Below are 17429 nucleotides of genomic sequence, written 5' to 3' on the forward strand. Positions count from 1 at the left end.
GCTGCTTCCATTCGTTTTAATCAAAATGCTTTGACTAAACCTCAAGAGCTCCCTAACAATCCCTTCTTCAATTTATGTCACTCGGGATCTTAAAGTTCACAACATAACTCCAACATGTTGCATAAATAAGCAAATTAAAAAGAAATTTTTATATTATTTTATGAAACATTTATGTCATATCACAGTTATCTCATCATTTTCACTTCTGAGAAGTGAGTAGGACGTTGTTTCTAACGCTTCACATATCAATCATTATGTTAAAAATTTGAAAAGGAGTTGAAAATAATGTTACAGAGTGGATTAAAGTTCTTTGAAAAGTTGATTATCAAATTTGAGCTTGATATTGTTGAAATTAGTGAGAATTCATGTTGTTTTAGGTTTGAAAACGTTTAATAAGCGACTGTTAAGGTGTATAAGACATAACTTATCAGCAAATAACCTTAATTCAACGAATTTACGTATTAAAAGTCATGTTTATTCTTGGGAGTTTAAAAACAAACTGAATGTTTGCATAAAAGGGTCAACAACTATGAAAAGTAGAAAATCAACTTATTGTAGTTGTATGAAGTTTGAATTTAAAATAACCGTTACCATATTCTTAGCATTCTATAGTTCAGTTAGGTCGTTCTATTAGCGATAAGTTGCAAAGTTGCCTTAACGAAACCGTAACGGCTGATTTCGACTCATTTTTGCCGCATAGGACTCGGACTCTTGATTTTAATGTACGATATCTGTCATAGAGTTTGAATGAACTTTAAACTGTCGCATAGTAGTTATAAAAACTAGTTATCTGACTATTAGTTACTTATTTCTTAGTTCCTTGGCTCTTAAGTGCTTGGGTGCAGAGAGAATGTCTAAAGCCTTGATAGTGTATAGAAAAGCAAACTGACTAAGATATGCAATGACAAACTCAACCTGATTTATAAAAAATGCTTTAAAAAACATCCGATCTTCATTGAAATTATGCAATAACTCCACATGTCAACGAACTCATTTGAAAATCGACCTTCCCAAAATATCAACCCTGAATAATTTGCCTCGAATCCAAAACGAAAAAAAATATTCGATCGACTTATGAATATTTTATTGTCATAGCATCCACATCCACATTTGATCCACATAATCCATATACATACACATACTGTTTGTAATTTAATATCATGTATTTGAGGCTTTATATTCATCTCTTGTGCAACAAATACCTCATCTGCGTTTTCATTTCGATTACATCTTACGAAAGGAAGAGCTTGAAAAAAAGAAGAAAAAAAAATTGAATAAAACTTTGTTGCATTTACCTTTATGTGGCCACCGTCATGTATGCGCCTCAGATATTCCTAAGTCAAGTTAAGTCAATAGATACACACGAGCAGCAAAAGTGAAAAAAAAAATACGCGCAAATTGGGAACAGCAGCGATTACATTAGTGGCATTGAGTGTACTATTAAGTATTAGTCGTTCATAGCACTTAACTTGTATTCATACCTTATAATGTGATAAATGTGTAAATGTGCAGCATGTTCGTATGCATTATACGGTGTCAAATGATTTTTTTTTTTTGATTTCGTTTTCATTTTTTTTCCATTTTTTTGCGAAAGAAGTGTACGACCATATTTATGTCAAGCATTTTACGCTAGCGGGGCTATACGTCACATACTCACAAATCCATTTTGATGTTGATGTGAAATAAAGCACTTGACAAATTGTTCATTAATATGTACATTAGCTGCTGTTACTGATCGGTTGTAACTCTTTTACATCAAAATTATGTTGCGTTGTAGCATAAAATAACATTTATGTTAGGCTTATGGACTTGACTTATGTAAGGCTTTGAGATGTTAAAATAAAATTGTCAACCGATGGATATCTGCGAATGCAAAAATAAATCATTTGTCGGCTAAAATTTTCTTTTTTTGGGTAGCTAAAATGTAATATTTGTCGTTGATATTATCGGCTTACTAACTGCTGCTTTTTTTCGCAAATCATTTACTTTCGATTACTATAAAGTCAATAGAATGATTAGAGGGATTTAAAAATGTTTATTTATGGATGTTTGATGAAGTTTCACTGGAAATTAGATGGCGAGACTGAGAAATGAGGTTTTTCACAAAATTGTATGGTGTTTATATGCATCGAAAAAGCAGCATAGGCGTAGTGGTTAAAGTGTCGGTCTAACATTCTAACGGCTCCAGTTCAATCTCAGAGAAAGCCTAGTCGGATTCAGTTGCTTTTTCGATGTTTCTAGTCACATCAACTTGGTTTGTGTATTCGCGACTCACAAATCGTGACTTTGTGGTGGTGCATTGCATTGGTATACCCTGGGCCTTGCAATTGTCCAGATTTGGAAAAAAGCAATAAGACCATTATTGACATTGGTGATTATTAGATGGGTGATTATTAGAATTGTGGAGGACATTTAGAAATTATTGAAGTTTTAGAACTTACTTATGATATAGACGCTGACTGTACATATCCATGGCTTCTTTGGAACCAATTTTAGAGTTTGTCTTGAAAAGAGTACCCAGGAAAGAAGCTTAAGGGTCAAAAAGGCCTCTAAAAATTGTAAATCGTCTTGACTTGCATATTATCAAGCTTTAGCAAGCATTTGCTCAATCTTGATGCTGCAAAGCAATTTCGAGCAACTCATTATTAGCTAATTACATTGAACATCTCATTAATTTGCCTCAAATGGAATTGAAGCAGCCGTTAAGGCCATGTTAGCAATCCCTAACGTCTTTTTAACAGTTTTATCGGTAATAAAGTAACGAAATGATATTTTAGACTATTTTTTACCTCTTAGCTGCATTTGTAAGATCTGAAAGTCCAATAAAGTGAATTTAGCTGATTTACTGCAAGACACTTAATCACAAGAGCCACAAATCCGACTCTAGGCCTGAATACCTAACGACTCTAACTCAGCATAAGCGACTCCGACTCCGGGAAACTCGACTTCGACTCCTGCTTAATGCTGGATTCAGTTTAAATTAGTATCATGCAACCGTTGCTCTGTTGCAACTCTGTTGCTCTGTTTTGCATCGATTAACCGACTAGTTCTATTCTTGTTTACTTCATAATCTGATTCTTAGCATATAAAAAAAAATGTAAACACAACCTAAACATGACCATTCATGTCTATTTCATGTTTAAATCATTAAACTCTACTAATGACTTAAGTTGCTTAAGCAAAAATAACATAAATTAGCAGAAAAAATCTATTTACTTTTAATCACAGACTAATCATTGAAATTCCAATCTAAATTCGATCAAGGAACAGCCAAGTTTGACATCAAAACAAACGTCCTCTTATCTAGATTCCATTTAAAGTTCCAAGAATCAATTGCACACAATGATTGCAAATTCCCAACATACTTGAAGTGTGAAAATTTATTGGATAAACGTGTGACTATGTATTATTTAATTCAGCTACTGTGGTGTAATTTCTGTTTTTGCTGACATATTTAGGATGATGAAGTGACTTTTTAAGTTTGTAGTGGTTGATTATACAAGTGGGTGCCTTTCATGGCTTGTGAAAAAAATATTCAAAGAGATTTTTCATGTTTGTTATCCATTTGATTATGAGGATGTGACCATTAGTAAAGCCATAGGCCATGTCATGCGAAATGTCATCGTTATTTTTTGTGGATGGACTTTTATTGTTTTGAATAAATAGAAGACTGTTTTGAGGATTTTTTTGATGTTTAAATGACAATTTAGAGAGTGAAATTTAGGTCATTAGTCCGATTGGCACATGACATACAAGAGACACTCACACGACACCCAAGAGTCAGCCATATGACATCCAAGTGGCAGTCACATGGTATCCAAATGACAGTCACATGGCATTCAAGTGCAGCCTTATTACATCCATGTGACGGCCACATGGCATCCAGGTGACAATAACATTGCATTCAAGTGATAGTCACATGACATCCAAATGACAGTCAGGTAACAGTCCCATGGTATGTGTGATAGTCACATGATATCAAATTGCTGGCCAAATAGCATCCAAGTCACAGTCATATGGCATAAAAATGACAGTTACATGAAATGCAAGTGACAGTCACATAGCATTCAAGTGACAGTCAAACGACATTCAAGTGACAGTCAAACGACATTCAAGTGACAGTCACACGACATTCAAGTGACAGTCACATGACATCCAATTCTCCATTTTTAATGCAATTAACGTGAAAATTGCAAATTGGACGCCACATGGCAGTCACTTGGCAACCATGAATAACTTGTGTCGATCGGGTAAATTGGGATTCGTGTAGAGTTTGAATGAGTCTAGCTTCTTCTTAGCTTTATGGTGTCATTCGGTGTTATAAAGTGGTCATCAAGGTTGGAACTGCTCAAAATGATCTAAATGGATCAAAAAATCGATCCAAAATACACAAAATTAATTAAAATGTCATTAACAATCAGTTCCGTACCCTTGATCGGTGCCCTCCCCTAAGTCTCAGACGCTTCAAATGAACGACTCCAACTCAATTCCCAATCCAGGTCACACAAAAAGTTCATGAAACTCGTCTATCCATCTTTTTTGTTCATCAACAAATCCCCAACATCCATCTCTTACATAACAAAAAATCCAATAAAGCATTTAAAATAAAATACCACAAATCTCTCACTTCTTTCATACCTCAGAAAATGTCATGTATGAAAGAAAAACTTCTTATTGATTAACAAATCTTGATCGTGCTTCATAAAATAAAAAAAATTGTTTTAAAATTTCACAAGATTCCATCTATAATTCCTCAACCACCTCCTCAAGTGCTTCTAAGGGAGAGGGGCGCAGCAAAAGAAGCCATGGAAATGACAAGATTTTTTATGTATCACAAGTGTGTGGATGTGTGTGCATATACATAGTAATAAAACTCAATGACTGTATAGTTACAGATCATATGAAAACTAGAGTGGAAAATTTTTTTAGTATCACTGATCCCAATTCCAACAAATCAGTGGCAATAAACACATACACAGTACGGCATGAGACATACTGACATGAAAAATCTATGTTAAGTCACCATTTGGCTACTTTACAGACTTAACATTGCAATCTTATTTTTAGTTTTTCCAATCCAGTTTTCACATCATGATTGTCGCATGTATCAATATGATTATTGCATGCACAGCATAAAATAGACAAGACGCAAAAAAAATCACTTCTTCTATTCTATTCATTCTCTTACGTATATACATACATTTCGATTATTGGTGACCCAAAAATTCAAGTTGAGCTTTTGACACATATTTTCTGAACGACTTTCGATTCCGTTCGGATATACTTTATATAACCATTTAACCCATTGTGCTATTATGATTTGAAATCAACAACAAAAGAGAAGAGCAGAATGAAATAAAAAAAGAAAAGAAAAGAAAATGAGAGCGGACAGCAGGCAAGCAATAATAAGAAACGATTTTATGTGAGAGAATGGGAATATTGGGTATGGAAGATTGGATGTGGATGGAGAGTGATGGGAGCGCATTTATTATGGAGTTTCACCTGCTTGACTTGGAATTACTCAAGTTTGGGTTGTTATCTTCAAATTAGAAATAAGGATCCCTAACAAACTAAACTACCGATACAGTACTTAAAATCGGAGTATTTTTCTGTTAAGGTTTGCGGAACTTTGGCGGAACTGATCAGTTCCGCAAAATTGTTTAGGAGCTCAGAGGTGAGATTCTAATTAGATGATGGCTGTATGCCAAGTAATTAGAGCCTAGGTTTAATATACTAGTGACTTAGTTCAGGTTTCTAGTGACTAATAGGATGACTAATGGGGATACGTATCGTAAGCGACTTTGCCCAACAAACCAACACTAATTCCCACCAACACATTCAACTCCCAATCCCACAAATCAATCTACCAAGAACTAAGCATGCAAGAAGCGCACAAACAATGATTAAATACGGGAATAAAAAATGAAAGCTTTTTGTGAATATGCTTTAACTCTTCTTCTATATTCCAATACACAATAAACAAGCTTTCGCTTGAAATGACCTGATATGACCTTGCTTTAATGTGAATTATGTTCTCGATTCTCTCCCTCAATTGCCCGATTATTATTTAGGTCTCTACGGTCGACCATCAATTGAACCTTTTTATATTTTCTGCTTTTTCATCCTGTTCATAGCTACAAGTACTTTTGTGCTATACTGTATATAAGAAGCTAACGCCCTAAAATATGTTCATTCATTTACACTCACAGCTAAAGCCATACATCTATGGATATGGATATACAAAAGTTATGAAGGAAAAATAAATAAAAGTGTTCATTTTTTTGGATAAAAGCATCCAATCCATCCATCCAATCACTTTCACATGGAAGTAGGATGAGTGGAATGTAGCTGAAGTTCATTGAGCTTCTTTTTATTACTTCCAATTCTATCCATCCAATATAATGTATATGTTTTTATGCGCTATTTTTCTTGTTCTCTATAGAAAATGTTGACATAAATTCACTTCTGCTGACTCGGATGGGGATATTAAATTGAATATAAGGGGATAATGTGGTGAATGACCTCTTATTGTTATTTTTTGTTCCCATGAAGGTGACATGAGTCAAAAACAGGAAATACTTTTGAAATTAAGCTTTTTCAATGAGTTATGAGTTGTGTGACGACTTGGAGGATGATTGAGGAGTTTGGATGGCGGATGTAGTAGATTTAGGATTTTAAAGGGGATGTTATGATGCTCGGATAAGAAAATGGTTGTTGATTTGGTAAATGAAGGTGATTTTGAATTGTTATGTAAGAGCGAAAGATGTAGAGGTTGAAATAATTAAAATAGAGGTCACAAATGTATCGGGTGTGGAATATTTGAGTGCATTAACATCCAAACTTGAGGTGCTTTCTTTGTACAAGTTGATTTTGGAATTGGTCGGTTGTAAGCCTTACCCTAGTATGCCACCCTTCAGTGTGGAGCTGCCACTCTTCAAACAAGGGCTTTAAATAGGCTGTTACTCTTTTTATTAACGTACATATCCTGGCACATCGCTTGATCGCCAGCGGTGTATTTAGTGACATTAGGAAATATCACAAGAAGGTATACATTTTGATAGCTTTGGTAACAACAAAAGGCTTTCCACCTAACTCTGTTGCTGGCTCAGTCACCTTTCTTACTTACCTATTTCTTTGGAAAAAGCGCACGAAGGCTCATTGTCGCATTTAGAGTTCGTTGATTACTAGATGACTTCTGTCAATTTCTAATTCCCAGCACTTCTGCATCGTTACTCACACAGTAAACCCATGAGCTCTAATTCACCTAGTTTGTATAAATTCTCTGTCCACATCACGTTGAACTGGCATTCTTTCATCATTGTTCTGCGTCAAGGAGCTATTGGAGTTCCTTCTTAAAATGAAAATTAAGTAATATCCAAATCTAAGCTGCCTAAATGCTATTTGTCGTCAACTGAATAAGACACATTGGTCCCTGTTCACTTATTACGTAATGTAGAATCCTCAATTTTGATGAATTTGACAATTTTTTCCTCAAAATCACTGAACAAATTCCCATAAGTCACCGCGACAAACCAACAAAAAAGTAAATATTGAACAGCAACTCACCCCAAGTGTAATTAAATTTTCAAAAAGTACAAGTGAGCAAATAGAAACTCTTCAGAAATCACCCTTATGAAGAGACATCCTTACGTTGCTATACAAACATTCACCTAAAGAAAAAATTTTTGAAGAAAATTATTTAAAATTTTCTGAGAAAAAAAAAATGTTTGATGAATGTTTATCCTTTTGAACTTGAACTGACCTAAATGCTTTGATATCAAATTTTTTTCAGTTCAGTTGTGAAAAATCGAAAATTTTTGAGGAAAAGATGTTCAGTTTTTAAAAGTTTAAATATTGAATTAAAGGAATGGATTTTTTGACAATTTTTGAACTTAGCAGTTAGGGATATGGTGGGCAAGGCACGGCATACGGTTTGGGTCAAATCGACATATCAAAAATTGTTGGAAATGCGCCCTACAGGTTGTCCACCACTAAGCTAGGGTGCGGAACATATTAATTACCTGTTGATTACTTTGAAAATTACCATACTTTTCATTAAAATGAGGAATTCAGAACAGAGTTGGATGGATTCCAGTGAATGTGATTCCATTGAAGTTCAGAAGTCAGGATTCCAATAAAGGCGACTTTTTGGACTTTTGGAGTACGGAAACTCAAAATCTTGCCAACTCTGGTTTGAAATTGACTCAAAATTTTTATGAATAAGTCAACTTAAATTGATATAATACTCTAGCAGAGCTCTAAATCGACTCGGATTTTGTATAAAGAAGCCAAGTTAAGTCGACTCGACTTCACGAAAAAATCGAGTTGACTTTGAGCTCTGGTTTCTATTAAATAGTAGTCCTGAAATCGGTACAAATACTCAATTACTTCATCAAATTTTCTATTTTGAATTTCAATTCAAGGACTTCGTAATGGTTGGAGATATTATGTCACTAGGGACGCATGTGTCAGATCAGTATTATGTAGTGTGCTTTTAATGCTGTCACTTACACGTTGGAATATTTTGTCAAAATTGATGTACAATTTTGCAAAGTTATTGATAATTTACTAAGATTGATGATCTCTAAGCATGGATAATGTCCAGAAATGGAGGTATCGTTCACTTATTAAGTAACGCTCTTTGGAGGCAATTGGGATAGAAGTCGGTTTTAATTAATAAGTGAACAACCATTTAATTATCCTTGATTTCAGTTCCTTATCTTTTCATGATGTTGTTTGAACTTCTCAAGAATTCAAAAAACTAATCAAATTTGCATACATAGCAGGAAAAACTCATAAATTATAAATTACAACTTCTCAAAATCATCATACAAAATGCGCTCAAGCCATGAACAAACCTTCCACAACCATAAACTTTAAAATCTATTTACTTTTGAATTAGATAATTCCATTCGGTTCCTTTTTCTCTCTCTCAAGTATGCTCCCTTCAAATAAATCGATTTTTCCTTCTCTCGATCCTTCTTCTTCTTCCTTTTCACTCTCACATCTATTCATTTATCCAACGATCCATCCATCCATCCATCTATCAATCTATTTTTCCCTCATTTTATACTTACCATACTTTCTTTTTGTTCTTTAATCTAATTTTAGGCAAATGAGGCGAACGATGTAATTGAAATATAAAATAGAACAATATCAATCGATTACATCAAAGATTCACCACACCATACCGCATATATACATTTATACTTATATATATATATACATAGGATATAGTCAACTCAATCTAATTCTATTCTATATGTACATTCGTTGCACGTAATAAATAAACAACAAAACAAAAGAAAAAAAGAAGAATTTACGGGCAGAACGAGCAATCAAGAAGAAAAGAAAAGGAATAAGAAGTAGTGACCAGAAAGAGAAAGTCCACTAGCTGTAGATTTTTATTATTATTTCTTTTTGCGCGCGCTAATTTCAAACTGATGTGAGAGCAGACGAGAAGGGAATCACGAGTAAAGACACAATTATTTCTTATCAGTATCCACAGAGTTCCTCATTGATAGAACCAGAAAATAATATAAAACTAAATCAGCACAGACGTCAGTGCAGCACTTTATTGTGAAAGAGATCGAAGCCAAAAAGGTCGTCAAAATTAATTATATCACGTATCCAACGTCCATGTCTTGCAATCCTGTAGGACATCTTCATCCCGCGGCATTAATAATGAAACCATTAATGTTGCCAAAGGATGAACCAGATTGCGAGGCTGGCGGCGATCAAGTAAGTGAATCAAATTATGATGATCGACAACATTCTGGTGTGTACAAATCTAGTCTTGGTAGTGGAATTAATGATGATGTTGATAGTGATAATGAGGTATCGAATGATCAGCAACATCTTACAAATTCACATCAATCATTGGCGCATCATTTAAGATCATCAAATGTTAAATTAGAAGCAGCATTAATGGAATTTAATGAAGGATTAAATTTGATAAATAAACCAAATAGTAATACAAATGATGATAACAACAATACGAGTTCAAGCTATAATAGTGCAACAACCAGTAATAATGATAACAACAATAATAATACGAGTAATACAGTCAAAGGTGATGGCGTTAATAAAACGCCACGGAAACTCTTTGAGTGCGATGTCTGTAATGTGAGTATAACTTTCCCTTTATTTACTTCTTCATCTTCCTGTTACGGGGTTCAAAATGTCATGTTGCTTGTTAATAATGAGAATAAGCACATTACTCAAATGTGACAATGTTAATTTTAAAGAGATTAAATGTAAATCCTGCTTATTTTGGAGTTCCTTTTATGATTTTTAAATCAAAACTTTTCTCAGAAACAATGTAGGACAAAAAAGTTATGTAATTCCAATGAATTTACGTCACAATTCCATGAACATAAAATATTTTAAAGCATTCTTAATGTTAAATTTACTGGAATGAAAGGTTAAATGATTGAAAATTTCCCAGAATGTCCCATATCAAAAGCTCATATAAGGATCATTGTTAACTTTGATTCGTTGGAATATTGAAAGCTTTTCTGATTAGAAGAAGTCTTCTAATCGATTTAAAATACTGCTGAATACGGTTGAAAATTGTCGGATTTGATCTAGCATAAGGTTTCCCGAAGTTTTGCCGAAGTCGACAAATACTTGAGACCGAGACAGAAACCAAGACCGAAACCGAAACCGACAACGAGGCCGAAACCTAGACTGAGACCGAAACCGACACCGAGATCGAAACCAAGACCGAAACCGAGACTGAGACCGAAACCGAGACTGAGACCGAAACCGAAACCGACACCGACACCGACACCGACACCGACACCGACACCGACACCGACACCGACACCGACACCGAGACCGAGACCGAAACCGAGACCGAGGATCTAGAACCAAGACCGAGACCGACACCGGAACCGAGACCGGAACCGAAGCCGACTTCGAGACCGATAACTGAAACCGAAATCGAAACCGAAACCGTGACCGAGACCGAGACCAAAATCAAGACCGAAAACCGATACCCAGATCGAAATCAATCCAAATCCGACACCGAGATGAGTCAAGAACCGTAAACCGATCACCAGAGAACCGAAATCGTTACCGACACCGATATCTGACGGCATCTGAAACCAATCTAATCTAAACCCAAATCCAACAAAATCAAAATCACGCCAATCTGTTTGCCGGATTCTTAATCGGTTATCCGATTTGTCCTATTCGGGTTGACTGAGCATCAATTTGATTTTTCGGAAAACAGTAGCAATTCCACTTAACAATTCAATTCCATCCAAATCTATTGATGAATCCTTACATCAGAATGTCAAGGCTTTCTATAAATTCATCATACAGAGTTAATTATTTTATTTCTGAGAAAGAAGTCTTTCTCTTCTGACAAAAAAAAAGCATCTATGTTATATGCTGACTACTATCTTTTGATCTCAACGAGAGGCAATCTAATTGCTTTACCCTTGAAAAAGAGAGAAAAATCAATACTTTTAGTTTTCATGTGACATTCAAAGTTTTGTTCTGCGAAAAGGATTGGATTTTTATCAAAATTTGACAGATTTTTAAGGAAAAGTTTTGTGGTTTTGGGTTGAATTATGGAAAATTGGAAGAAATTTGATGGATTTTGGGAGTTTCGAGAACAATTCAAAGTTATAAAATTAGAGCTTGAAGTGGATTTTAAATTGAATTTTCCATATAAATTCTGAATCGACTTCATGATTTGATTTTAATTTACGAACAATGATAAATCGTCTAAAATGAGTGACTAAGTACCCGAGCAACACAAAATAATAGGGTAAATGGCGTCCATATGGCTGGCAAACGAAGGCAGCTTCCATTTGGTATTAGTAAAAGAGGTAATTGGAGCCTTGAGGGCTTCCGTTTCGGAGCCTTCTTCATTTGTGTCGCACGGAGTATACTCAAATCTAGTAGTTGTTCCAAAGATGTTGCTCAATTAAGACTTAATTAGCTTAAAATATGCGAATTTGATCAGGAATTCTACTTCAAATCCAATTATGAGCTCATAGTCCCGAGTGACAAAAATGACTAGTACCAAATTAGAAGTCGCCTCCGTTTGGCAGCCTTACAAGCTTCTTGGCGGAGCCTTCTTCTTTTACGTTGCTCGGGAACTAATGCTCAAATCCTTTCCAAATTGACAAATCTCTTTCTAATTACTGACAAATTACCATTTCAATAGGAATCAATCCCACCTCCTTACAAACGACAGAATTACTAAACTTCAAGTCTATTACCCAACATCTCAGCCACATAGTTCTTACTCTCGCACTGACAAATTTCGCATTACAAACAGTATTATACCCCAGATTTCACTCAGCAGTCCGACACAACACAACAACAAAAAACCAGTTAAAGATCAAACAAATTTCCACTTAAAATGACATAATTTTCATAATATCCAGCTGCAACATGTATAAAGCCAGTTTATTAAAGCTACCGCAAATTTGATCTCAAAAAATTCATGACAAAATCCCATTAAAAAATCCGCTCCAGAATTTCTCTAAATGCTGAAAAATCAACACAATCCACAAGACATTCAACAAAATCTCCAATCAATCACGACTGAAATGGTCGTCATGCATGTCTCATACATGATTACTAAATCACTCTGATTTTTTAGCAAAACTAGAAAGAGAAAAAAAAAAGGTAAAGAATTGAATGAAACCGAGACTTTGTAATGAAAAGAAATCATTGCGCGCCATAGTGTGTTTAGCCTACTTTACTTTCCCACTGGTTGCTGCCAGCAGCTCTTTTTTTTTATTCCCTCAATTTCATTTTTCTCACTTTTTAACTTAACTTACATTTTTTTAGAGTATATAGTTACAATATGACGCACGCGGTTTTCATTATGATGATTTTCTGGATTATTGGCATGATGATTCTCGTCTTCCACATCGTCTGCCTTCATTTTTTTATTTTATGGCTATGATGAGACGAGAAAGTGGAACTTTGTTCGCGATCTGCATTAATCCATTTCAATTCTTTCTTTTTTTGAATGGCTTCTCGGCATACTTGAAACAATATGTTTGTGTCTTAATTTGATTAAATCTAATTATCATTTATGTGCTTTATTCTTCATCATCAATTAACATTAATACAAATTGGGGAAATTGGGAGGAAATGGATGAGAAATCAATTAAAAATCTGTAATCGCAACATGAAATTAATTTAATAAATTTAATTTTCTAGATGAAATTTTCTAATGGCGCCAATATGCGTCGTCACAAGCAGAGGCACACCGGTGTTAAACCATATGAATGTCGTGTTTGTCAGAAGAGATTCTTCCGTAAAGATCATTTGGCTGAGCATTTTACAACGCACACAAAAACATTACCATATCATTGTCCAATTTGTAATCGTGGATTTCAACGGCAAATTGCAATGCGTGCTCATTTCCAAAATGAACATGTCGGACAACATGATTTGGTTAAGACATGTCCGTTGTGTAGTTATCGTGCTGGTACAATGAAATCATTACGTGTACATTTCTTCAATCGACATGGTATTGATTTAGATAATCCTGGCTCTGGAACGCCATCATCATTATTATTAGCATTAGAACAATCGAATTCTGCTCATCTTTTGCCTGCATTAGCGGCTGCTGCTAATGCAAATGCTAATGCGTTTAGTGATAGTGGAGATTCAGCACGATCAAATGATAATATAACGCCACCGGTAAGTTAATAATCAATTAAGCTAATGATCTATAAGTTCAATTTTTTATCACAGTTTCCAATTGACTTGGTACAGATGCATTTCCTAACACCTCATGTTGAAATCTCAATGGCTGATAATAATGATAATAATAATTCAATGCGTTTGGCATCAACAAATGGAACAAGCAATGACCATACAAATTCACAACAACAACCAACAACAGTAACCGCAACAACCTCAACCGGATTGGATATTCAGGCAATTGTTCGTCCATTAAATACGAGCGGTGGATCACCATCGTCACCACAATCGGCTGATTCCAATTCAAATGTACCATCGAGCTCACACTCGTCAATATTAACAAATGAAGTTCAAAGTTCACGTCACTTAATCTTTGAGAATGCTATAAAACCATCGATAAGTTTAATTCCAATTAAACAGGTAAAACATTTTTTTTTTGCTGACTTCTCTTCTTTTTTTTTGGGATGGCCTAATTTTATTTCTGTCGAAGAGGCAATCATTGTTATTTCATCAAATATTCATATGTAATATTGATGTTTGCGACATTTTTTTTTTCTTTATTTATTCATAAACGCTGCTTTTTTATGTGCCAACGAAACTTTTTTTTGAATATTCAAAAATGCATTTTAGCGGATTATTTGGTATGGGAGAGATTGAAGTATTATTAAGCATATATTGGCTGGTTTCAATGAAATAAGGTTAGGTTTAGCTTATTGGGATGTATTTTGATGATTTACTAGAGTCGCTAGTCTGATTAACTAGAATTTAACTTAGATATTGTACTACTTCTAGTAGTCATTTGAATACTAGACAGCAAAAAAGCAGCAGTGACGTTGTGGTTAGAGTGTCGGACTATCGACTCTAACAACCCGGGTTCGATTCCAGGGAAAGTCTAGTCGGATTCGGTTGCTTTTTCGCTGTTTCTAGTCACATTATTTCGGTGAATTCCTTTCAACTTGTCAATATCCTTTCCCAGGCAACCATCACTCTATCCTCGGATCTGAATCTTTGAAATTCAGACCAGACAAGAATCATACCAGCCTGAGCTCAATTTTACACTTTTCCTCAGCCTTGTGCCATTTATATTTCATCAAATCCAGAAAAAGTAATTCCCGCCTAGCCACAGATTACTTGTCTTTTCTACAAAATTTTTCATTCGGGTTGATTCCAGGGTTCTATTGATGCATAATTGTATCCAAATCTCAATAAATAGCATCTAAAAGTTATTCACAACTTGAAGTTATCAAGTAGACCAAAATGCCGCTTGATGTGATATTGCCAAAAAAATCCTTACTATAGCTCTATATCGATTAAGAAACAATGCATCCCAAGTAGAAGCTGCGAGCAATTCAGACCAGACAAGAATCATACCAGCCTGAGCTCAATTTTACACTTTTCCTCAGCCTTACTAGTACGTCTAGTAGTAAACTTGTCATTTCTTGGCAAGTTCCACAAATCTTAAGTTTCTAACTAGACATAAAGTCGACCTATCACGGCCTATTCAACTCTGACAAATCAAGTTTCTTTCTAAGAAGACCAGCATTGTCTTCAAAATGCGCACATACTAAATAACACTCCTCAAAATTTCCAAACTCATCCCCATACATCCATAAACCTCCAAAAATTTGACCACTCATAACATTAATATTTTCCATTCATCTGCCCAAATATAGGAACCAACAACAAATGATGACTACTCATCAGACAGTACATTGAGCAATAGTAAGAGCAACAATCAACGATCACTCACATCAACACCAATGCCTCACATCACAGATTCGTCATCACAACAAGCAACCATAAATGCATCGTCATCAACAGCAGTCCAAAATTCATCAGGTGTTAGCAATTCAACTGAAAGTGTTACACCCACTTCAAGTCTAGCCTCAATGATTAAAGTAGGTTATGCCAGACAGACAGCAACACTGGCGCGAAGTCATAAAAATCTTTTATTTTTTTTTTGTTGCTGTTTCGCATTTTAAAAATGAATGAAAAAAAAAATTAGGTCGAAAATTTCTAAAAAAAAAAAATTATTTTTTTTGCTCTCTTTTCTCTTTCGTTCCTCTACTCTCGGTCGTGCATTGGCATGAATTATGATTATATGCCATTTTGGGTCGATGAATTTTATTTTTTTTTCATTCATATCAAAAAATTGAAAAAAAAAATGTTTTTTAACCTCACTAATAATTATTATGATCTATTTCATAAGGTATCACCATTAAAGTCATTGTTGCGTGAAGATCTCAAGCGTCGTATAACAGCAAGAGCAAATAATCGTGTAGCACGCGGTAGTATATGTGGAAATAGTGGTAATGGTGGATTTGGATCATCATTATCATCATCATCAAACTCAGGAATATGTAATAGTTCAAATACAATGATTGTATCACCCGAGCCTGTTACACCAACAACATCAAATGGTACAATAACATCAACAGGTGCTGATAATGATACAATTGTATATGGATCAAATTCAAAGAAACGTAATCTATTATGCACATATTGTGGCATTGAATTTCCCGATCAAACGCTATATTTCTTGCATAAAGGATGTCACAGTGAGTCAAATCCATGGAAGTGTAATATATGCTCTGAAACATGTTCCAATGTTTACGAGTTTAATTCACATTTGCTAAGTAAAAGTCATCAATGAGGATTTGAATATCTCGTCTAGAGATAAAAATTGATGAACTTAATGCTGCAAATTTAAAAAAAACACAGGATTACTTGATGATGTTTAGCTAAATTCAAATTTTACACTTAAAAACAAATTATATGAATGAATTATTATTATATAAAGTATATTTCACTATCGTTCGATGACGTAAACTTATTATGGGTATTTATGTGTGATTGACCAAAGTGAGATTTAAACAAACAAAAAAATATATAAACTTTTACCATTCCTCTAAATGAAAAAATTACAATGATTAAGATTTAAAAACAAATTTTTTTTTTTTAATTATTCTTCCCAAATTTCTTTTGTTGTTCTTTATAGAGGAAATGACTTCTTCCTCAATGAATATTTAAGATATAAAAAATTGAATACAACGCACACAAAAACCATTAAACGTGATTTAATTTAGGTCTGAAAAATCTTGTTTTGCCTGAAAATTTTGTGGAAATTTCTATTTTGGAATGTCAATTTTACAAAGGAATCAAATGCTAAGCATGCATCATGTTGAAATATCTAATTCATTGAAGCATATCCATCAAAAAATATTGCTTAATGATTTGTTGACTTGAAGCAAATAATCAATTAAATTAGGATAAATATTCAGCCTAAAGGAAGTTAAATTGGCTGAATAGAAAAATAAAAAGTATCCTCAAATGCCACGCATCGAAATTTTTGTTGACAAATGAAGAAAGGCGGTGTATTGATAGGCGTATGCCTCATGCATCCCTTGCACCCACGTTAGAATATCGCGCATATGTAATTGAATGGAAAGACCACTGATTTTCTGATAGAAAAAAATTTGATGTGGTAGATGAGGGATGGACCAATGAGATCTTTTGTTTACTTTTGCACATGAGGCTTACTTACTTTGGTGGGCATATAGATCAATTGTGATCTATGGCTTTCCTCAGATAACACATAAATCTTGGTCTATCGCTGGCTTCCGTCTGTCAATTACTAATACTAAGTGCAATACTGTCTCTATAGACAGTTTCATACTGCTTCATACATTATATTGCTGAAATGGCAGCAGTTTTTGAAGATGAACTTGGATCAGAGCTCATAGTCAACT

General features: G+C 34.5%; 1 protein-coding gene across 1 annotated transcript in view; it reads left to right on the plus strand.

Annotated features, from left to right (window-relative positions):
• LOC139086369 (zinc finger protein ztf-16) overlaps positions 1 to 16406 on the plus strand; it is a 36695-nt gene extending 20289 nt beyond the window's left edge. Inside the window, exons 2-6 of the mRNA XM_070634800.1 lie at positions 9112 to 10125; positions 13192 to 13677; positions 13753 to 14100; positions 15354 to 15578; positions 15890 to 16406. Of these exons, the coding sequence (XP_070490901.1) occupies positions 9640 to 10125; positions 13192 to 13677; positions 13753 to 14100; positions 15354 to 15578; positions 15890 to 16333 (1989 nt within the window). The 5' untranslated portion in view covers positions 9112 to 9639 and the 3' untranslated portion in view covers positions 16334 to 16406. The remainder of the gene's footprint in view (positions 1 to 9111; positions 10126 to 13191; positions 13678 to 13752; positions 14101 to 15353; positions 15579 to 15889) is intronic.
• The last annotated feature ends 1023 nt before the right edge of the window (positions 16407 to 17429 follow it).

This window comes from Chironomus tepperi, unplaced genomic scaffold, assembly GCF_022539635.2.
Source record: "Chironomus tepperi strain 1889 unplaced genomic scaffold, CSIRO-AGI_Ctep_v1 contig_85, whole genome shotgun sequence".
Lineage (NCBI taxonomy): Eukaryota > Metazoa > Arthropoda > Insecta > Diptera > Chironomidae > Chironomus > Chironomus tepperi.